Source organism: Calonectris borealis, chromosome 1 (assembly GCF_964195595.1).
Source record: "Calonectris borealis chromosome 1, bCalBor7.hap1.2, whole genome shotgun sequence".
Classification (NCBI taxonomy): domain Eukaryota; kingdom Metazoa; phylum Chordata; class Aves; order Procellariiformes; family Procellariidae; genus Calonectris; species Calonectris borealis.
In genome coordinates, this window is record NC_134312.1 from 33832828 (window position 1) to 33853544 (window position 20717).

General features: G+C 35.9%; 1 protein-coding gene across 1 annotated transcript in view; it reads right to left on the reverse strand.

Annotated features, from left to right (window-relative positions):
- ADAMTS20 (ADAM metallopeptidase with thrombospondin type 1 motif 20) overlaps nucleotides 1-20717 on the reverse strand; it is a 106720-nt gene that overhangs the window by 43365 nt on the left and 42638 nt on the right. Inside the window, exons 12-20 of the mRNA XM_075148138.1 lie at nucleotides 9895-10040; nucleotides 8330-8511; nucleotides 8097-8233; nucleotides 6823-6940; nucleotides 3954-4049; nucleotides 2509-2675; nucleotides 2269-2398; nucleotides 1028-1154; nucleotides 163-373 (exon numbers count right to left, since the gene is read on the reverse strand). Of these exons, the coding sequence (XP_075004239.1) occupies nucleotides 163-373; nucleotides 1028-1154; nucleotides 2269-2398; nucleotides 2509-2675; nucleotides 3954-4049; nucleotides 6823-6940; nucleotides 8097-8233; nucleotides 8330-8511; nucleotides 9895-10040 (1314 nt within the window). The remainder of the gene's footprint in view (nucleotides 1-162; nucleotides 374-1027; nucleotides 1155-2268; nucleotides 2399-2508; nucleotides 2676-3953; nucleotides 4050-6822; nucleotides 6941-8096; nucleotides 8234-8329; nucleotides 8512-9894; nucleotides 10041-20717) is intronic.

Sequence of the window (20717 nt, forward strand, 5' to 3'; positions counted from 1 at the left end):
TCTTACAAAAATATGAGGAAGTTGCTGAAATATAAAGATTGGTATTAGCTCCTCCTACAACTCTGCATTTGTCAAACATAATTTTCTTTTAGTTAGTTAAACTAAAAAAATAAATTTGATATGAATGCTAACAAGAACAATTGTAAGGTTTTGAATTTGTACCTCTGACCATTCTGTGTAGTGCCAACTTGTTAACGTACAGTCACCACGGCAGGGCTCTCTGGTTGGCGGTTTCTGCTGATCAGCACAGTACTTGTCATCCACTGGGGCACTGAGTCCTTTTGAAATAGAGTACTTCATGCAGTGGATCTCTATAGACCGATACCCCGGGCCACACTTTGATGTGCAGTCGCTTTTGCCAACATTGTGCCACCTACAAGGATAAAGTGTAGGTGAATAAAGCACCCAGAGATGTACCAGGAATTGCCATGTAGATACAGATATGCATTTTAGGGAACAGATAAAACTGTAAATTCTATCTCATGACTGGAATTTTCAAAGCAATATAAAAGAATTTGACACATAGGCTTAAAAACATCTTTTTAAATTTAAAGGATCTTTTGTCTTAGTCTCCTAGGTGACTTTGAGAAATGTAAGCTATAATTCTAACTGTTCATCTTCTGAACACTTCAGCGTGGGCTTTCTTGCAGTGCAAAAACACAAGTCTGTTTCAAATTGGTTCCAGTTGTGGGTACAATTCTGGTGAAATATGTATTCTGCCCGGCAATAAAAGTTTTTGCGCCACGATATATAGAACAGATTCACAATCCTAAAAAAAGTCTTTGTACTTTACCAATAAAAATTAGATAAGTACACTAGTTCTACTTAGATTCAGAGGTGTAAACCTAATGTATAAACGCATTATACCAATAGATTTGAGGAAAGGAGAGACAGACGGGAGGGATGAGGGAGGTAGGGAAGGGTGGAGGGACAGAGTATAAAGCAATCTGAATTATTTTGTTTCAATCTCCATCAACAACAGTATGTAAGACCACAACAGCTCCATCAGTTAGGAACCTCTTTTTACCTTAATTCACACTCTGTATTACACTCCTCAAAGACATCTGGTACAGTGGGTATAAGTTCACATCTTTGATCAGACACTACTACATGATCACTTTTACGTACGCACGTCATTCTTCTTCTTCGAATACCTTGAAAAGGAACCAAAACAAAGCGAATGAGGGCTAAAATAAGAGTGCCTTTTTACACTCATCATGATGAGTGTAAATGATTCCATTCATCATTTAGGAATTTAACTGAGATATACCCCATTAACACTAATCTTTGTATACAGCAGATTCTGTACAAACATGCTGCTTTGTGCAGCTGACTACATTCCAGGCGGAGAACAACCTTGTTCCAGTCACCCCTGCCATCTCCCAGCTGTACTACAGTGGTCTCATGAGAATACCAACCTCCAGAAAACTGCAAAAGTGCAACAGTCCATTTACTCATCACGTGTGTCCTTTGCTAATTACTAAATTACCAAACCACTGTGTTAACTTAGAAGTTGTGATCCTTTTCTTTAAGGAAGCAGAAAATTTGATCACAAGGTACCTAAAAGATCTGGAGTGCAGGGAGAAGCATCACAGTTGACAGATGCTTTGCTTTTCTAGCACGTGAGCATGTCTATAGCCTGACTCAAAACCAGAAGCAACTCAGAGTCTCCTACCTCAAGTACAAGCATTTCTAGCACCTGCTAATAGGAGCATCTATCAAAATTCTGTGTACATACACTTTATATATACACTTCATACATATTGTGGTTTTATTTTTACACTGAAATGGCCTATAGAATAACAAAACTGTAAAAAATTGTAAAAAATATCTTCAAATAGCTTCACCCCAAGTAGCAGATAACCAAAAAAGACAAAGAAATATATATAAAAGATACGAGACAAATCAGTCAGTGACCATCTGGAAATATGATAATGGAAGCCTAATACATATTAGTAGATATACAATACTGCTTTCTAAGGATGCATTAGACTTAATTCAACTTTTTTTTTTATAAAACACTCCTATGGCTAAAAAGAAAGGAACACATATGTAGTTTTGAATATAGAATTGCATTGCATAAATACTGAAAAGAGCAAAACAAAATCAGAAGCCCTTCTGCCCTTAAAGGCTCTGTGCACCTAAAGTTTACTGAGAGTGCTGGGTTTCTTCCTTACAAGTAGGAGTGAAAAATCTGGGTACTTAACAGTAGTCCCTTCCTAAATGCCATCAGATCTTTGATTCTGGTGGCAAAAGAATTTACAGTACCTTGGCACATCCTGCTGCAGTCTTGCCAGGGTCCATAAGGATCCCACGTAAAAAGATCACTTCTGTCTTCTATTGGGATATTGAATGAATAACGCACATCAGGGTTGTATAAATTCCCTACACACAAAACCTTAATTGAGATAAAATGATAGCTGTTTTTCAGTGAATTTGAACATAAAATTATGAACATAATGATCATGTAGCAAATTTTCAAACTTATAAAAAAAAGTAAACATGCACCTGTAAGGTTAGCTCTTCTTCGATTCTATCAGTGCTGTTAATTCGTTCTATCGTATGGTTTGAACCACTGTACTCAAAAATGGCTCCTTGTATATTGATTTCTCTTTTTGACATGCTTACAACAAAATTTCCGTTCAAGATAAAATTTCCATGAACATCAGATAAAGCTATAAGTAAAATAAAATATTGGAAATAAAGCATCTATTTAATTAAAAGATTCTATCCATAAAAATTCTTAATAATATATCTTCTTATCAACACCTATCTTTATTTTAGTCCGTGTGTAATACTTTAAAGATGTATCAAACAGTTTTTAATGCATGAATACAATCCTAGCCATCAGTAACTTTCAACTGAGCAGTTGTCATGGATTTTCTCTGCATTAACAACACAATTTTAATATTTGTTCTGCTGAAAGGTTGACTGCAGTCATCACTTTTAAATTTGGTTAGGTTCTGCTACTGTAGAAGGAAACAATTATTATCTATATTTCTGGCCTATTCTACAGCCCACATTCTTGTATTTGCTAGAGCCACTTCTAGAGAAGTGGCTTTTAGAAGTAAATTTTAAAGTAAAAATAAAGTAAATTATTAAGCATTTATAATAATAATTTAATATAAAAACCAATTTATTATAATAATAAAGATGAATAACAAGTTAAAAATTAAATTTAAAAATAAAGTAAAATGTTTAGTAAAAGCATGCTATTCAGACATTACTATATTTGAAACGGTAGCTAGCGTCAGGGGATGAGGGTTCTGCGTCCTGCGAGATGCACATGCAACAACAGGGCAACAGGTGGCAAGGAAAACATTTTGAATACTCTTAAGTTTGTTGAGTAGGATGGTAATAGAAGAAGAGACAGAAGGAGAATATGCACCAATATTCTCTCAGGCACTTCAGATGTAACATAAGTACTGTGAAATAGCACAACCAAGATTTTTGGTACAATGTACTTGTGAATTCTTTGTCCTTCTCAGATACTTGGTAATCTATCACCACGTGATCTTTATTCTCAGACATGATAAAAAAAGGGAAACGTGAGACAACTGATAAGTTTGCTGAAGGTCAGACTGCTTCGTTTATAAACAAAGTGTATGCTTCCAAGATTTAAAACCACGAATCCCTGCATTATTCCTGAGTTCACTTGTGGAGTTTTAATTAACATTGCCACAACAAAGTAAAAAATTGACAAAATGATGCAATGTGCTATAATTCTTATTCTCTGACAAATGACCACACCCCTTTAAGAATTAGAAACCTCAGTATCTCACTCATTTTTCTAAAAACTATTATCTACAGAGAGACGCAGGCAAATGATGATAAAATGTAATTAGATGTTTGCTCTAAAGACTTTATCAAACTTCTGACAATATACGTCTAGAGCAAACCTCTGGCAAGAGCACAAAAACTATCCATCAATGTTAAACACAGGAGACTTTTACCAAGGTAGTTGTCATCTTCTGGTTTCCCTGAGTAGCTGTGCTGCCGAATATCAATGTTTGTTGCTCCTTTGGGAATATTTACTACAACATTGTAACCTGCAATGTAATTCACAAATTTATTATATACAAAAAAAGTCAAATACTAGTAAATGTGAACATACATTTAACTAGTTTTATTCACAAAACCCTACAGTGCACCACTGACAAACACTGCTGAATGCCCTCATGGTTTAGGAAGGAAATATGAGTATCTTCATGCATATGACATTTCTTTGTTGATGGTTTTTGTTTTGCTTTGTTTTTTAATCAGTTGAACTGAACTTTTATTTTCATAATTCATTAAAATTCTGTTTTAAAAAGCTGTTTCTCACAGATGCTAATCACAAATTCAGAAGGATTCTTATATCTAAGAAAAACTCAATATGGCAAACACTGGAAACAAATAAACACAAATGTGCAATCTGAAGCATTAATATAATCTTCGCTAACTTTTCCACTTATTTGGCTGTGTTTAACAGTCTTGCTGGGATTAACTTTAGTTAGTTGACTCACCTCTGTAGGTAAAAATTTAATTCATAATTCACTAACTTCCCAGTGCTTTTAATCTATTAAAACTATGCCATGCATTTAAATGAACATTTACTCTAATCACAGGTCCATCACATTTACCAGCTGGGGGCAGCACTGCAATTGCAAATTGATACGCTGCATGCTCTGGATAAATACACAGCGTTTAGTCAATCTTCCAACATATTGGGAAGAAAACCAAAACACACTCAAAAAAGCCCCTCATCTCACAGGCTGAAGCCCTTGTGGTAATAGAATGAAAGAAGACAAAATACAGGAGGAAACTGTAAACAAAACTGCATAGCATGTTGTCAAGGAACACGGGAGACTAGATCACATGCTAAGGCACTGAGAGTGACCACTTTCCAGGAAATCCTCAGATACTCTAGTTTGATGCAATAATAATAGCCAACATAATAGTTATGAGTACATAATTAGACTACCATTTCCTAAATTGGGAGCTAAGGAAGTTCTTATTCCATTGTAATGAATTTCTGATGATTGTTTCACTACTGTTTAAACACTTAATGACAACATTATAACTGTATGAATACGCACCACAGGCTGCTATTGCAAAATTCCAAATTCTGCCTTAGTAACGTGGCTCATGTCAGTATGGAAGGGGACCAGGTGAAATTAAAAGACAACCACCAAGCGCACAGACTTTGGCATACTTATCTTGCGATGCATAACTCATAACTCTTTGGAAAAGAACATTTCCTGAGACAGTGTTTTCAGCCTTTACCCTGTGGATGTCATAGGGCTCCCACAGAAGATTTAGTGATCAGCTAGCTACAGCCTCTTGTTTGCATTGCTGCACTCCAACCTGAGCACAACTGAGTGATAATCCTAAATGTTTAGCATACTGTACAGTAGTATAATTCAGTATCATCTTCTACATGTTATAATTCCAAGAATTTGAACATAATTTAAATCATGCAACTAAGTCTAAAACCAAAATAATAAATTAAGATTTTCCTCATCCCAAAGAGTTTTTTTTTTCTCCAACTTCAATTAGGAGCAAATAAGCCTATGACAATACAGAGCTGATAAACAGCAGAGTGACAGTCTCACCCATATTTGTATAAATGGCACTTTCAGTGTAATGGTCAATTGTATCATATGTATTTGTGATATAATTCATGTGCTACCTATAAGCAAAAAGAGCTTTCATAGTGGTGGAAAACAAGAACGCTGACAGTCCTTTACTCAGAATTATCGAAATAACACATTCTTTTCCTTCAGTGTTTTGACCAGATGTTCAGAAATCCAATCTCTAATAAGAATAGTTGATTGTGTCTTCTTCCAACATCTCAGGACAGACACATAGAAGAAAAGTCATGTGCAATTTGTATGGGAGGGGCAGCTGTATCTCACCTTTAAGTTATTCGGTATTTTTTGCTTGGCACAAGCCCTCTGCTAGCAAAAAAAAAAATCCAACAGGATACTGGGCATACTTTCCTCTTTGACCAGCAATCCCTTTGTTCTATGAAGACCCTGTTTGGCAGCTCTCCAAGTATAACTTCCATTTCGCCTGTGGTATCTTTCAACCAGTGAAGCAGCATGAAGGAGCCTTTGGGAATTTGATATTAACCTAGGGACTTCTGTCCTTATGTTCTACGCTCTAACTACTGAACTGCACTGCCACACGCATACAATAGTCTCTCCATACTTCCCAGAAAGGACTACATATAGAAGAACTATCAGTAACTCTATCAGAGAAACTAAATCAAAGAAATAGAAATTGCCAAAGTTATTCAGAAGAGTTTCTCTTTCACTATACGCCAATGAAGAGGAAAGAACATAAAAGTTGCTGCCCATGTTCTCTGGAAAGAGAAGGCTCACATTTCACAGGCTATCTTTTTCACTATAGGAAAAAAGGAAACTCATCGACTGCTCACACCACAGACTTCTCGCTATCTCTTTACACAACCAAAAGGAGATGTTGGAATAAGTCCTTCAGCTGCATAGTTTCAGACAAGAGAATGCAAAGTATAAAGCAGGAAGCATTCTTTCTTTTAAAGTACTTTTACCCTCATCATATCTTTTACTCGTGCCTCTTGTTTTGGTGTTAGAGCAGATTGATCTTTTTTTCCCCCCCTTGAACGGGTCAGTGTGTCACAGTGTTTGCCTCTGCATCCTTGAGGGGGCACACGTGATTGAAAATCAGAGATATTTTTTGTTGGCAGAGGCTCTAAAGAACATACACTGAAATCCCACTTCCTCAAATGTAAAACAATTTCTAAGCCATACCTAAATGTGCATTAAGATGTAAACAAAACAAAACAAAAACCAAACATACCATAACGAGCACTGTTGAAAGTACCTGCAAGAGTCTTACATGAAGAATTATCACCACCACAGATTCCACATTTGTCTCTCCTTGCCTTGGAATTCAAAACGTGATCACAGCCTGCTTGCTACAAAAAAAAATACAATAGCCCTGTGTCACTCAGCCCAATGGAAAACAATGAAAATAAACAATGTAAGCTTCCCACTCCCCAAAAATATTCTTATTCACTGTATTTATCTGGTCTTCCTTGGCAATTCATGAAAAGCCTTTTATGTTTTTGGGTGCTGTGGTGTAAGGGCAAAACACAATAGTGCTGTTGTACTAAGAATGTACAATGCAATTACACTTAATATGTCAAGAACTATATAAGAATACATAACAATATGTAAAGATTTTGTATAAAAATATCAACATAGCATATAAATTTTAAATTATATTTACATTAAAAAGTCTTGGAATCCTAAAAAGCAGTATGTATGTATACATGGTCATCAATGTCTTTCAAAGTCTGTCATTACTGCAAAATAAGCAAAAGAATACACGTAGACTATGCTGGTTAAACTAGCATAAGCACAATTTTTGTTTATGTATCTTTACTTAAACTTCCTTTTTTTTAAAAAAAAAATGTGATAAACGGGACAATTCTCTGGCATTTCCTCTCTCCTCTTGATTCAACATTATAAAAAAGGCTACATTTTCTCCTCATCCTGAATTTACTCAGTTTCACTGCAATTTGCAAAACAACCTGGGCTTGACAAAAAAGCCTTGAGTTTTTATAATATATCAGCTTGCTTCTCCCAACAAAATCTTGTGGCACTTCCATAATTGCTATTAAGCAAAGAATGCTGAAATGATCCTTTCAAGGGTCAGTTCCTCCTGATTTTGCAATGAAATAATAAATATGTAATATAGCTACCCTTGGATTTTCTACTTTTTTACTTCTCTGATAGCAGAAATATGACAGCAATAAACACACAGCATGCTGCTTTCCTCCCTTTATGCCAATTTTGGATCAGTTTCTCTCTGCTCACTTGGACAATATTAACTGTCTCACATATCAGGATTAATGAGGAAAGACTGCAGGTCTTCAGATTCAACTGTATTTCACTTAATTGCCTCCATTTCCAGATCTTTAATTTGGTAGGGATTAAAATTAAGTTAAGTAAATTCAAAACATCTTGCTTTACATATTTTCAGCAATGGTTATTTGGATGAATATTTAATATCTACTTTATCATCTGTTAAAATTGATTTTAATAATTAATAAGTTTAGATTTAAATACCCTGCATAAGCCTTGAACACAAAGGTCATTGGTTTCTGCTCCACAGGGAGTACCATCAGCAACTCTGTCCTTCAGCTGATAGTAGGAAGTTGTTCCAGAAACTCGGCAAAAAAGTTTACAGCGATCTTTCATAGAAACTGGAAAGAAAATCCAACAGGTTTCTTGTCTGTTTTAAAACTTTAATTCAAGTAACATTTTTATTTTATTAATTGAAAAAATTTAAAATTACTTACTACCACTATATTTTGGAAGCCAGCGAACAGCAGACGTAAGACCGTTGATGTTAAAGTGTTTGCCATCAAATTCAGAGCACTGTTGCTCCCGGAAATCTTTTTTGCCTTTTGGACATGAATCAGTATTACATGATCGAAATTTCATCCTGCGGCCAACACAGTACTTTCCTCCATTTCTTGGTCTAACAAAAATAGGTAAATGTAAAACACACTCAGTTTCTAAAACTGTTGTTTTCCATGAAAAGTTGCTTGAGCCACTGATCTAAAGGTGAAAACCTCACACAGCATTCTGCTATCTTTTATTGACTTTCCCACACACACTCTTGTCTTCTATTGCACTGTGCATACATTTATACCCATGTGAAGAAAATAGGAAGTCCATGTAAAATACTACTGCTGAGGAAGGTGGTAATCAAGCTACTGATGATTATTAATGTGTATTACGTTCTTATTTCTCTTACACTCACTTATTTTACCTGGGAAAAAGCATTATTAACTTTAATGCTTTCATCAACTTAGGTAGGGTTACAGCCCTGTTTTTAAAGAAGCAGCACCTCCCTCAGTAATTTGAAATTATTATTTTACAGTGTGACAAAGAAAGGAGACAGAGTTAGGAGCTGACACATTCTTTTCTGTAGTCCTAATATCGGTTTTAGTTCGGGGATCAAAAGAACTAAAAAGGGAAAATTGTGGAAAACAGTCCATTTACTGTAAAGTCTAAAATACATTTCTTAACTGTTATAAACCCTGCTACACAATACTTCAGTATTAGCAGGTTCTTGGGAAGGAAAAAAAAGAATAAATCAATGGCATATTGATACTATCAGTTACTACAGACTGACAGAGGCATATCTAATGGGAATCTAGTCTACCACCTCCTACTCAAAATAACCTGGGGTTGTTTTGATTGAGGTTCGTTTATCCCACTGATAATATCAAGATTACATGACTTCCTCGAAAAACACTGAAACTACCCAAGCTGCAGCTATGGTTCTGCTTCTGGAGAAGTTAAGGGTGAAGTTCTCATTGACCTTTATTACAGAGAATGAAATCCACATTGAATTATTCACTCAATGGAAGTTTCCATTACAAAGGTAAGTTGTAAATGACTCTGCTGTAGCCAGTGAACCTTGTGGGTGTTATTGGTGGTGATGTTGTGAAAAAGCCTTAAATCAAAGCAAATCAAGTGTTTCACTAAAAAGATGACCAGGGAATATATCTATTTCTTTTCGCAGCTTTTACTCCAAAGAAAGGATCTCAATGTTTAAAGAAACCATCAGCATTTAGAGTAAAACTAGAAAAAAAGACCCTACCAAAATAAGTCTTTAGAAATATCTATAAATATGAATGATATAGTGGAGACGAGTAATCTGAAAGTTCTCTGCGTATTAGAGTCTGTAGACTTATCTGTCTTTTCAAACATGGCTGAAACAAGCATTTTTTTTATATTGGTGCTTCGAACTAATTCACGCAACCCACAATACCTTCGTTTTGTTTTGAACCAATCCATTATGTCGTAATATCTTCATTACGCACTAATGTAAACCACAATAAAAAAAACATACTCTGGTCTATTACACAGCCTGGTGGTGCTCTTGATTCCACCTCCACAAGTTCTTGAACATGAGCTATAAGGTCCCCATGGTCCCCATTCTCCATCTACAGGACGTGTCTCCATTTCTCTGCTCACACAAATTCCATGGCGGCAGTGCTGCACAGTTGACAAACAAAATAAAATTTGTAAGTCAAGCAAAAGGTTACTGTACATTTTAGGCACAGAAATAACAAAATTTAAGAGCTCACTGCTCTTAATCTGGGTCTGGACATTTTCTAAAATCTTCAACTTCCTTTAAGATATCTTACCCAGTAGTCATATTTTCAAAAATGCTGTCTCAAGTTTTTTGCTCTCTGTGAAAGCTACTGGATGCTGCATATATCTTTAGGTCTTGTCACTTTATTCAAATGCCTATATAAGAATCTCAAAATCCTGATCCTGAATTCCTGATATGTTTTCATGCACAAACTTCAAAAATAGATTTACAGTCGTCTTGCATGTAAGAGATTCAGTTTAATTTGGAAGTTCACGTTGATACAAACAGTGAAAAGGTATGATAACAAACACCAAGAAATTTAGGGTGTTTTAAGCATCCTGAAAGGTAAAAAAGCTAGTGGGATTGTTTGGGAAAAACACACAAATTTTCAAGCATTTAAGACCTTGTTTATGCTAAAGCAAGATGATGCTATAGATTCAAGCTTAAACTCAGACTTTCATACCTATAACAATAGCAGTAAAACATCTTTTTTATTTTTATTTATTTATATTTTACAATAATTTTATATTTATTACTAATTTAACAAGTTTACTATTACCATTAAAACTGAATTAATAATTAAAGAAATAATAATTCTTAGAGCAAGATACTACATTGCAATGTCTATTGTGTTACTTCAGATTTTATTCCTGCTAAAGAACTACCTATTTTCAACTAAAAACTTACATAAAGGTGCAATTTTCATTTCATCTGCTGGTATTTACATTATTAAGACGACAAAGATTGCAAGACTATTCTGTTGTGGTCATGTCAGTTATGAGGCTTCATCACCCTGTATCTGTAAACTGTTATTATTTATAGAAAGTTGTAATTACTAGCTATTTTTTTTTCCAGAAAAATCAAGTGATCAATCTCTTCCTTCTAAGTATTTACTATCTAAGTCCCTGACTCTGCAAATATTTATCCACTTCAGTGATTACTCAAAAAGTACGTGACTAAAAAGACTAAATGAGAATCTTATGATTGGTGCATGTGTGACTTTTTCCAAAGAACCTGCAGGAATTACCAGCACTAATCCTATTAGATGACTTATGGCAGTTGGAATTCTAATTCACTTGTATGCTTTAGAAAATCCCAAGTGGTATATTTGATCACAACATAGTGGAATAGTTTACATACTAAAATAGAATATTTACAAGATACTATAATGTCAGCACTATGTCTCCTGCTGACTTCTATGTCGATAATGTGTCCTCAACTTTGTCCTTGACTCCAAACACCCTCTGAAGCATCAAAGACTGCCCACATCTGGAGACAAGACACTGGGCAGGATGGACTACATGGGGTCAGTGCTCATACACAATAGAGAGAATTCTTTATTTTAGATGACTGTTTGCAGATTCAGGATTAGACTGATCATTAGGTTTGTTGTCAGGAGGGATTCTCCTAGTTGTATTGACAGGGAGTGGCTTATTCTATCTTTCCCTGCAATGCATACATGGATCAGTCACCAGAATCATCAGAACAGATTATATCAACTCAACTGCTTGTTATTTCTGAAGCCTAGGCTTTGCCTCTCTGTTCTCTGTGACACAAAACAGCTTTGAAATACCTTAAAGTCTAGAAGGGTTTTGGTAACTAAAGTCTCTGGCACATAAAACAATTTAAGAACCTCTGATTCACAGGAGATAAAATAATTCAAGGATTCCACTCCTTTTTAAAACTAATTTAAATGTTACATAGAATTTCTTAACAGTTATTGTGATGTTACAGATTTATTGTAGGAACTATCAATTAACATAAATTTTGCTGAGCACACAGAAATGTGTGCAATCTTTCTGAATATACCTGAAGGACACAAAACTCAGATGTTGTTCAGTGGCTTTATCACTGCATAAAATAATTCCTAGAAGCATTTTTTTCCTAATTAATATATGATTTTATTATATTGATACTTATGCTCATATGCTAACAACCATTTTGCTCTCAAAACAGGAATTTGTCAGATTCTCCTTTCTGAGTTCTGCCTGAGTTCCTAATCCAACTTGCTGATAAAATTGCCTGCCTGTATAATTTTTCGTCACACTGACTCTTGCATATGGGCCATATCTTTTAAGCTCTGAATGCCTTCTTCTAAGAATATGACCATTCAAGGTGATTTTCAAGCCCAAAGCAAATACAGAACAAAAGCTGCATCTATCTTGTCATACAACCATTTAAATGATCCAGCAAATTGGCCAAATCATCACTCACTTGATGCTAATGCTTTAACTTAACACCAAAAAGACACCTTTATTTCACTGCATATCTGCATATTTCTCACTGTGGTGCTTACTGTTAGTTTTTACTACTTTTTTCAAGACGCCCCTAGGGTACTGTCCCGGTTTCGGCTGGGATAGGGTTAAATTTCTTCCTAGTGCTGTGTTTTGGGTTTAGTATGAGGAGAATGTTGATAACACACTGATGTTTTCAGTTGTTGCTAAGTGGCCTCCTAGTCCAAGGACAGCTCCCGTGCCTACTGACTGAGCTAGGTACACAAGATGGGAGGGAACATAATCAGGACAGCCAGCCCAGCTGGCTAATGGGGTATTCCATACCATGTGACGTCATGCTCAGTATATGAAGGGTAGGCGTGATCCAGGAAGTACCGATCGCTACTTGGTTATCGGTCAGCGCGGGTGGTGAGCAATTGCATTGTGCATCACTCATTTTGTATATTCTATCATTATTTATTATCATTATTTTCCCTTTTCTGTTCTATTAAACTGTCTTTATCTCAACCCACGAGTTTTTCTCACTCTTACCCTTCCGATTCTCTCCCCGTCCCACTGGGGGGGCGGGGGGAGTGAGTGAGCGGCTGCGTGGTATTTGGCTGCCTGCCAGGTTAAACCACAACAGGTACCTTTATACCCAAACCTTCTAATAACTAGGATCAAGCACCTAGCAATAAAAGATAGACTTTTACATAGTGCAGCCATAAGGTAAATATGAGGAAACACCAAGACCTTACCTTTCCAAGATCTGTCATTAGCCTCTTAGGAAATAATTTTTTACTATTATAGGATAAAGATTCTAAATCTCCCTTCACAAAATGAATACTGCATCCAAATATGGGACAGTGACCTAGAGTTTAGGTTCTTCTTCCATCCACAAAAACATTTACAATAACTTGAAGGGAGATTTCAGGAAAAGACAGAGTTGTAAAATGAAATTTTATACCCACAACAGCATTATTTTGATCCATAAAAATGCAAAGCACATGTTCACATCTGGGATTTTAATAGCTTATTCAACAAACTTGTCTCAGCTATTATTCTGCTGCATTCCTACAGAAGCAACATGATGAAGTCACAGTAGAAAACTCCGGCACCAGACGCATTCCAGATGTTCCTCTGTGCTTGCTTGAATCATTGCTTCACTGAGAATACTATGATATACAGAACTTCCATAAACTTAAATATAATTGCTAACAATTTTTTTTTGCTACATTTGCTATGGCAAATATAATGTATGCATCATGTAAAGTCGGTATCACTCATAATTCCAAACATACTGATTGCAGCAAGTGGCAACTCTGCTGTAGCCAAGGTCAACAGTTGGTTTTCTGTCAAAAAAAACAGAATTTCTGACCCAAATCCACATGTAATTTTCATATCTTCAGAGAATAGGGAGGATTAATGGTTCAAATTTGAGATCAATGAGCCTACAGGTGCCCAGATTTGTATTTGATGATCACCTGCTTACAATAAGAAGTTTGACTCTTGCCTATGGATTAAACTATGATTTGATAAACTGATTTCAGGTACTTCCAACTTATCTCATAGCTTACTCAACTTGCTAAATTTCCAGGAAAGTAATTTTGAAAGAAATTATTAAAGCATTAATTGCCAGGCTATGATCAATTTTGACTGAATCAAGAAGAGTGATAGATGCACACAGAACAGGACTAGAGCTCTTCTGAAATCAAGTACTTCACACACAGCCTGGTATGACTCACAGCAGGAAAAGGACTCCAAGTTCACTCTTACTGCCTATATTTTCCAGGCTACTCCCAGAGATACAAATGGTTTTTGAAGATCTTGGGGCAAAGATTGAAACACTGATGCTTAGTGTATGCGGGGATAGTTTCATGCACTGGAGCCCCGTGAAGCCTTGCAGAAAAGGAGGCTTAGGAAAAACTATTCATCTATTTCCAGACACCAACATGTTTCCATGGATGTTGCTGGTAGCTGCTCGTGCTTCTAAAAGGAGAGAAGGTGATTGAAAACTGAAGACAAATATGAGGAGAAAATGAAAAGGACAAAGCATTGCAAAAGTGGACACGATGGTCTGTATTTTGCCTTCCAAATATCCAATTTTATTGTTCTAACTTCTTTTTACCTTATACAATACAATTGCTTTACTCCTGATATCCAGACAGGGCCCTGAGAATGACTATGAGCCAGTGAATAGCACAGGAAGAGAAAGCTGTAGTGGACTGAATGCGGGAAAGGAAAATGGGCATAGCTGGTGCCACAAAACAGATAAACACTAAACACAGGGCTGCAGCACAAGACCAGTTCACTATAAAGCATCTGGCCCATAGCTGAGGTCTGAGCAAGGTGGATTCCAATCACATAGAGCTGGGAAAGGGGTATGAATCTTAGAAGTTACATAGATTCAGCACATAACCCCAAGAGCAGAGAGTGAAGATAAGAACACCCACGCAGATGAATGCCAAAGTCCACAGATCTCAGAACTGTTGTTTCTGGCTGTATTTATGTCAATGGTGTGTTCCTATTCATTCCCTCAAAAGAATGTATTGCTACAGACCTCTCTCTGTCTCGTCTGCTGCAGGTGGATGCAAGGAAACATTTTGCTGCACATTAGGCATATGCTCTCCATCTTCTTCCTATAATACGTATAGTCAAGAAAGCACATTGCTCAAAGAATCAAGAAGAGAAGTGGGGCCTAGAGCATATAATAACATACAGAGCTGTTAGTAGAATGAGTCTACAAGACAGAAGAAATGAAGCTTGGAGAAATGTCTAACTGAAGTTGTTAACTATGGCATCTCAGGTGTCTATATCTGTAGCATGGATTTTCACACAAGCCTACATTTATTACTCAGATTACATTAATTATCTACAAACCCCACAATATTTTAATAATTTTTTTCAACATTTTCAATTTTTTCTTGCAAAAAATCTATATGCTTTATTTCTCCCACAGAAATATGTGTTTATGTTCCCACAGAAAACTTCTAATTTTTCTGAAATCACAACTCATCAGAAAAGTAATTTACAAAAATCCCAGTTTATAGCAAAAATCCTTGGTTTGAGCCCTTAAATACACTTTACTCTGTTTTTACAGTTCAAAAGATCAGATCTGCTGCTGCTTCCCACATGGTTAACATATCCCTCTATCACTCAACTCTGTTAAAATCCATCCGAATTTTTTATACTTACTTTACATATATATAAATATAATTAATTATTCTTTCAGATTAACTATCTTCATGTATTACATTCATGAGGTATTCAAGCAATGCAATGATTTTTAAAAGAAATCAATACATGGGTAGTAACCTACAACTGAAGAGCAGCAAACATGCCTCAGAATCAGAGACTGCTATTTCTTTTACCGATCAAAGCAATCAGATGTTGGTCTGCATCCACATTCTCAATTGTCCATGTATCCCTCTCCTTATGTGGCCTTAAAGGGACTAGGATGAAATCTTAATTCACTCGATCGCTATTCTAGATTTTTTTTTAGAGACACTACATCAAAATACAATATATGTCTACAGTGAATAGAAGTAATAAACATTTCTCTCACACACAAACAAGGCACATGTTTTCCAATCAAACTGTTATTTTTATCATATGGATTCCTTCTTGCTGTTAAACAGCTTTTTCCAGACTTCTCTGATATTTGTTTTTTCAGTGGTGCTTAAGTAGCAAACTGCCATTATGTAGAATACTGGGAGAGCTCTGGGACATGCAAAGTTTGGGTCAGAATCACACAGCTGCCTCCTACCTCTCCCTTCTAATGTCCAAAGAATCAATGGAATAAGGGCATATTTGTATACTGCTCAGGAATCCAGGAAGGATCAGAGTGCAACCCTTCTGAGTTTCTCAAAAAATAGTAAAAAAAGACACTTTATTGGGTATTTTTGATGTTACTTTCATAGCAAAAAAGAATTGTTCTGAGAATGCCACTCCTAGAAGACAGACGGTTTCACCATTTTCTTTGATTCTTCTTTGGAGGTGGGTTTTTTGGCTCAGATGTGCATCACCAACTCCAACAGATGAGTCACCATTACTGGCATATCATGTGAACTACACTGCTAAAAACTGCATCACTTTATTATACAGAAGCCATGATTCTGAGCCAGGTGTAAGTTGTACATGGATATGTGTAAGGAGAGTTTGTATATTAGTTGGCTTGTAACCAATTTGGTTACACATAATACTGTAGATATTTCTTTTCCGTAATACTACTAGCTTACTACTCCTCTTGATTAGGTCCACCATAAAATGGGATTAAGTATTTTCTGTGAATGACATCAACCACACTGTGAAAACTGGTACCCTGTAGATTTAGGACTATGAACAAATCCAGTGAATCTAAGGATTCTACCTACTAAGATTATTTTGTGGTTTGAGGTTTTTTTTTGTTGTTTGTTTGTGTGGGTTTTTTTGTTGTGGGTTGTTTTTTTTTTTAAATCTGAACAAAGATATTCAACATGCCAAAACCTGAATCACTCTCCAAACTCAGTTCTTTTTTGGAATTTCAAAAAGAAGGGAAAAAAAACCCCTAAAAATTCCTATGCTCAAGGTGAGGAGAAATCTTTTGTGCTATCCCAGAGTACAAATGCAAGTAAATTCCTCACTACAGAAACCCTTGAACAGAGTAGTCTCCCAAAAAATAAAAGAAATGGATAGTAAAAGAAAACAAAGCAATTAAAAACATAATTCAAACAGATAATACCGAGAGCCTGCTGGTCTGCAGAAATTTCAAAGCACAAAGAAATTTCCGACTAGAATGCAACAAGAAAACCTAAGAGGAAGTAGGGCAAAAAGATCTACTCAAAGTCATTCACATTTCCTAAACATCCATCAAATTAGCTTCTACCTGGAATGTGATGGCAACAAGAATTATGACAGTTAAGAGAAGGAAACCAGGCCAATTAAAGCATTCCAGTTTCTGTCCTAATGGAAAATAACTCTCTCCTACATCTTGTAATACATAGGGGCCTCCTCTGGTATCTTGGTCCTCAATGCAGCACATAAATACTTTCCTTATTGTGATTCATTATGTTTTTAATTTGTACATATAGTTTATACCGCAGCAACAAAAATTACAACTGTATATACGAAATTCATTGTGGCATCCACTGAGCAGGCTACCTCTGCCTAATCATACAGCATTGTTCTTAATTCTGAAGATAATCCCATGGTAACTTTGATTACAGAGACAGGACATGAAAAAGCACTAACCATTTAATATTTTTCATGCCATTTGCCTCATTACACAATAAAAATAACATTTTAATAAAAACTTTATATCTGGTCATATTATATAATTGTATTTAGGAAGACAATCCAGGAATGTATACCTTTGTATTTAATAATATCTCTCACAAAAAATCATCAGGAACTCTTTAAAGCAATAACTAATATAGTCCTATGGTGTGTAGAAATTCACCACTGCAAAACTAGTAAATGTTTACATATGGCATGTCGAGGTATATTTACTATCATTTTGTCTCTGAAATACCAATTAGGCCAAAGAATTTAAAGGCTGCATCCCCTGCTTCAGGGAAGATCTGTGTGATGTTAGAAGAGCTGGCAGAAGCTTAGATTTCCTATGTATCTTTGTGAGGCCAAACAGGCAAACAAAAAGCAACTGAAGTGATGAGACACCACCTGAATATCAATGGAGTGAGAAACTGCTCTTGGACACAGCAGAATCGCTACCTATAGGCTACTGTCAGACTTAAGCACTCAGAATGTATAAAAAGAGGAGGTGAAGAGAAATTTTCAGTTACTTCAGCAGAAGCCCAACAAGCAAATATAATTCATTTTTGCAGGTAACTCTAGGATGAACAAAGTACAGTTTGACCGGCTTAGAGAAATTTGACTAGACAGCAAATTGAAGTAAAAGAAAAAGTTTTCTATTTTAGTAATATTAATTCTAGAAATTAATAATATTAACTCTACAGAATTAATACAGGAAATGTTCAAATTCTCAAGAAAATATTTTCTTTATTCTGTATAAGAGACTGAAATGTCAGGCTGTATTTTCCCTTTAATGTTTTAAGAAAATGCTACCCATGCCTACTACTAATATTATAGATATTAAGAAGTCACTGAGCTTTACAGGTGTGTGCACCATGAGACATACAAAACACAATTCTCTTTCAAAATAGGTGCATGCTGATAGATCGCATATGGCAAGAAGATATTCCATTAGGAAGTGCGGGCACTCAGGAAAAGCTGTTTGCTCATTCACTTGAAAGTCTCTGATATTATTAGATTTCTGTCTTCTTGTATTTTGGGGAAGGAAAGACACAAGGACTGTTAAAGCACTCCATAGAGCAAGATCCACCAATCAGACACACAACCTGAAGAAAAACTAGATTACTGTGAAAAACCTAAGCTTGAAAAGTTGATGCTAAAATTACAAATGCCTTAAATGGACCTTTTCTGTATTCACCACGGCAATAATACTGCAAATGCCAAATATAAATTTACTTAGCTTGCTGGCAAATATTAATTACAATAACTAGTCGCCATGTCTTATTCCCATTAACATCAACAGAAACTTGCTGACTGAGCTTGAAAGGAGCTGTCCCTTAGACAAGAACAGATGACAATTTGTCAGATTAATTGCTGTTCTTTCTTACATCTTTCAGAGTAATGACTGTAATTAGCTCTTCACTTCCTAGAGAAAACTGGTTTCACTGCAGTAATTGCATAAAATAGGTTTTTGTATTCTTATATAAAAGAAGTCCTCTGATGTTGGCAAATTAGAGTCAACTGAACTAAAGATTACACATGAAGTTTATATAAAAGATTAACTTCCTTTCTGATCAGTGACTGACTGAAACGTTATAACACCAGCTGCATGCATAGGATTTAATCAAGCAAAGCTTCCACTGCAACCTTCAAATAACTTTTCCTAATCTTGCAAGAGAGAAAGAAACCATTTGAGACAGTTTACCCACTAAATTGTTATCCATTAAGACAGTATTTTCAAATTCCTCACTACTACTATCTTACCAAACACAGAAAAAAAAACCCAACCCAATCTGTAAAGATTAAATGTTATTGGGGGAAATTTAGTAATAACTGAGTGAAATGTAGCAGCCTCTTATACACAGAAATTAGACCAGATATTTTTTAGTCATCTTTGAACCTATAAAATTATCAAAAGAAAAAATTAACATTGTTCCCACAGCCCCTGAAGCTGCCAAAGCACACTATTATTAAAAGCAGCTCAACATAATAAACCATATATACTTAAGACAAACACTGTCATATCTGAACATGTCAAAAATCTCCAAAATATTTATTCTCACAATCCCCTGACAGGTAAGAAAATAATTCTATTTGCTGGTGGTGAACTGAGACACGGAGAAGCCAAAGACTAGATCAGCAAAGAACTCAAACACCTAATTTCTGTTCACTTCCCAAACTACGTACAAATCCAAAACTAAAATCCTCAAATCTTTACTGATAACTTGGGATTCAATTAGCCTCCACCACTACTTTTGTTTCTATCAAGGTTCTGTAAGTGCCTTGACTACATGTACTAATTAGATATTCATGACCCTTATCGACAATCCAAGAAAGGTTAAATTGTCAGAGGATATAGATCAAGATCTGCACTCAAAAACAACCTACTGGATGAGGAATTAGCGAGCTGAACTCTCATCAGCCAAACACTCTTTACCAAATAAGCCAATGAGCAGGGTGTAGGAAATCCAGCTTCCATTTCTTCTTTTTTATGTTTCAAAGCATTCAATTCATACCTCATACAGCCAGGTAGAGTCCTATGCATTAGGGTATAAGTGAGAAGGGAGCTCCTAGTTTTTAGCACTGAACAGATCCAAGTATCCTGAATTATGTTAAAATAGGCAAGACAGAATATCAGTATGAATTATGTGTAGCTAAGGCACTTACTGGAGCAGATGAAGAGGTATTGATAGATGCTTTCAAAGAATCATAGAATATCTCAAGCAGGAAGTTGGAAGGGACCCATAAGGATCATTGAGTCCAACTCCCTGCTCCTTGCAGGACTACCTAAAACTAAACCATATGATTAAGAGTGTTGTCCAGGTGCTCCTTGAACTCTGACAGGGTTGGTGCCGTGACTTCCCTGAGAAGCCTGTTCCAGCGACCAACCAGCCTCTCAGTGAAGAACTTTTTCCTAATGCCAACCTGAACTTCCCCTGACGTAGTTTCATACTGTTCATACTTTGTCCGAAACAGATACAACGCACAAATTTCGACTGGAACAAGGATACTGATCCAAAGACTCCCTCTTTCCAACAAGGTGTACTCCTGTATCTAAGTCACTTGTACTTAATTTGTTTCGGTTCAGTGAAACAGCCTCAGCAAGACAAACTG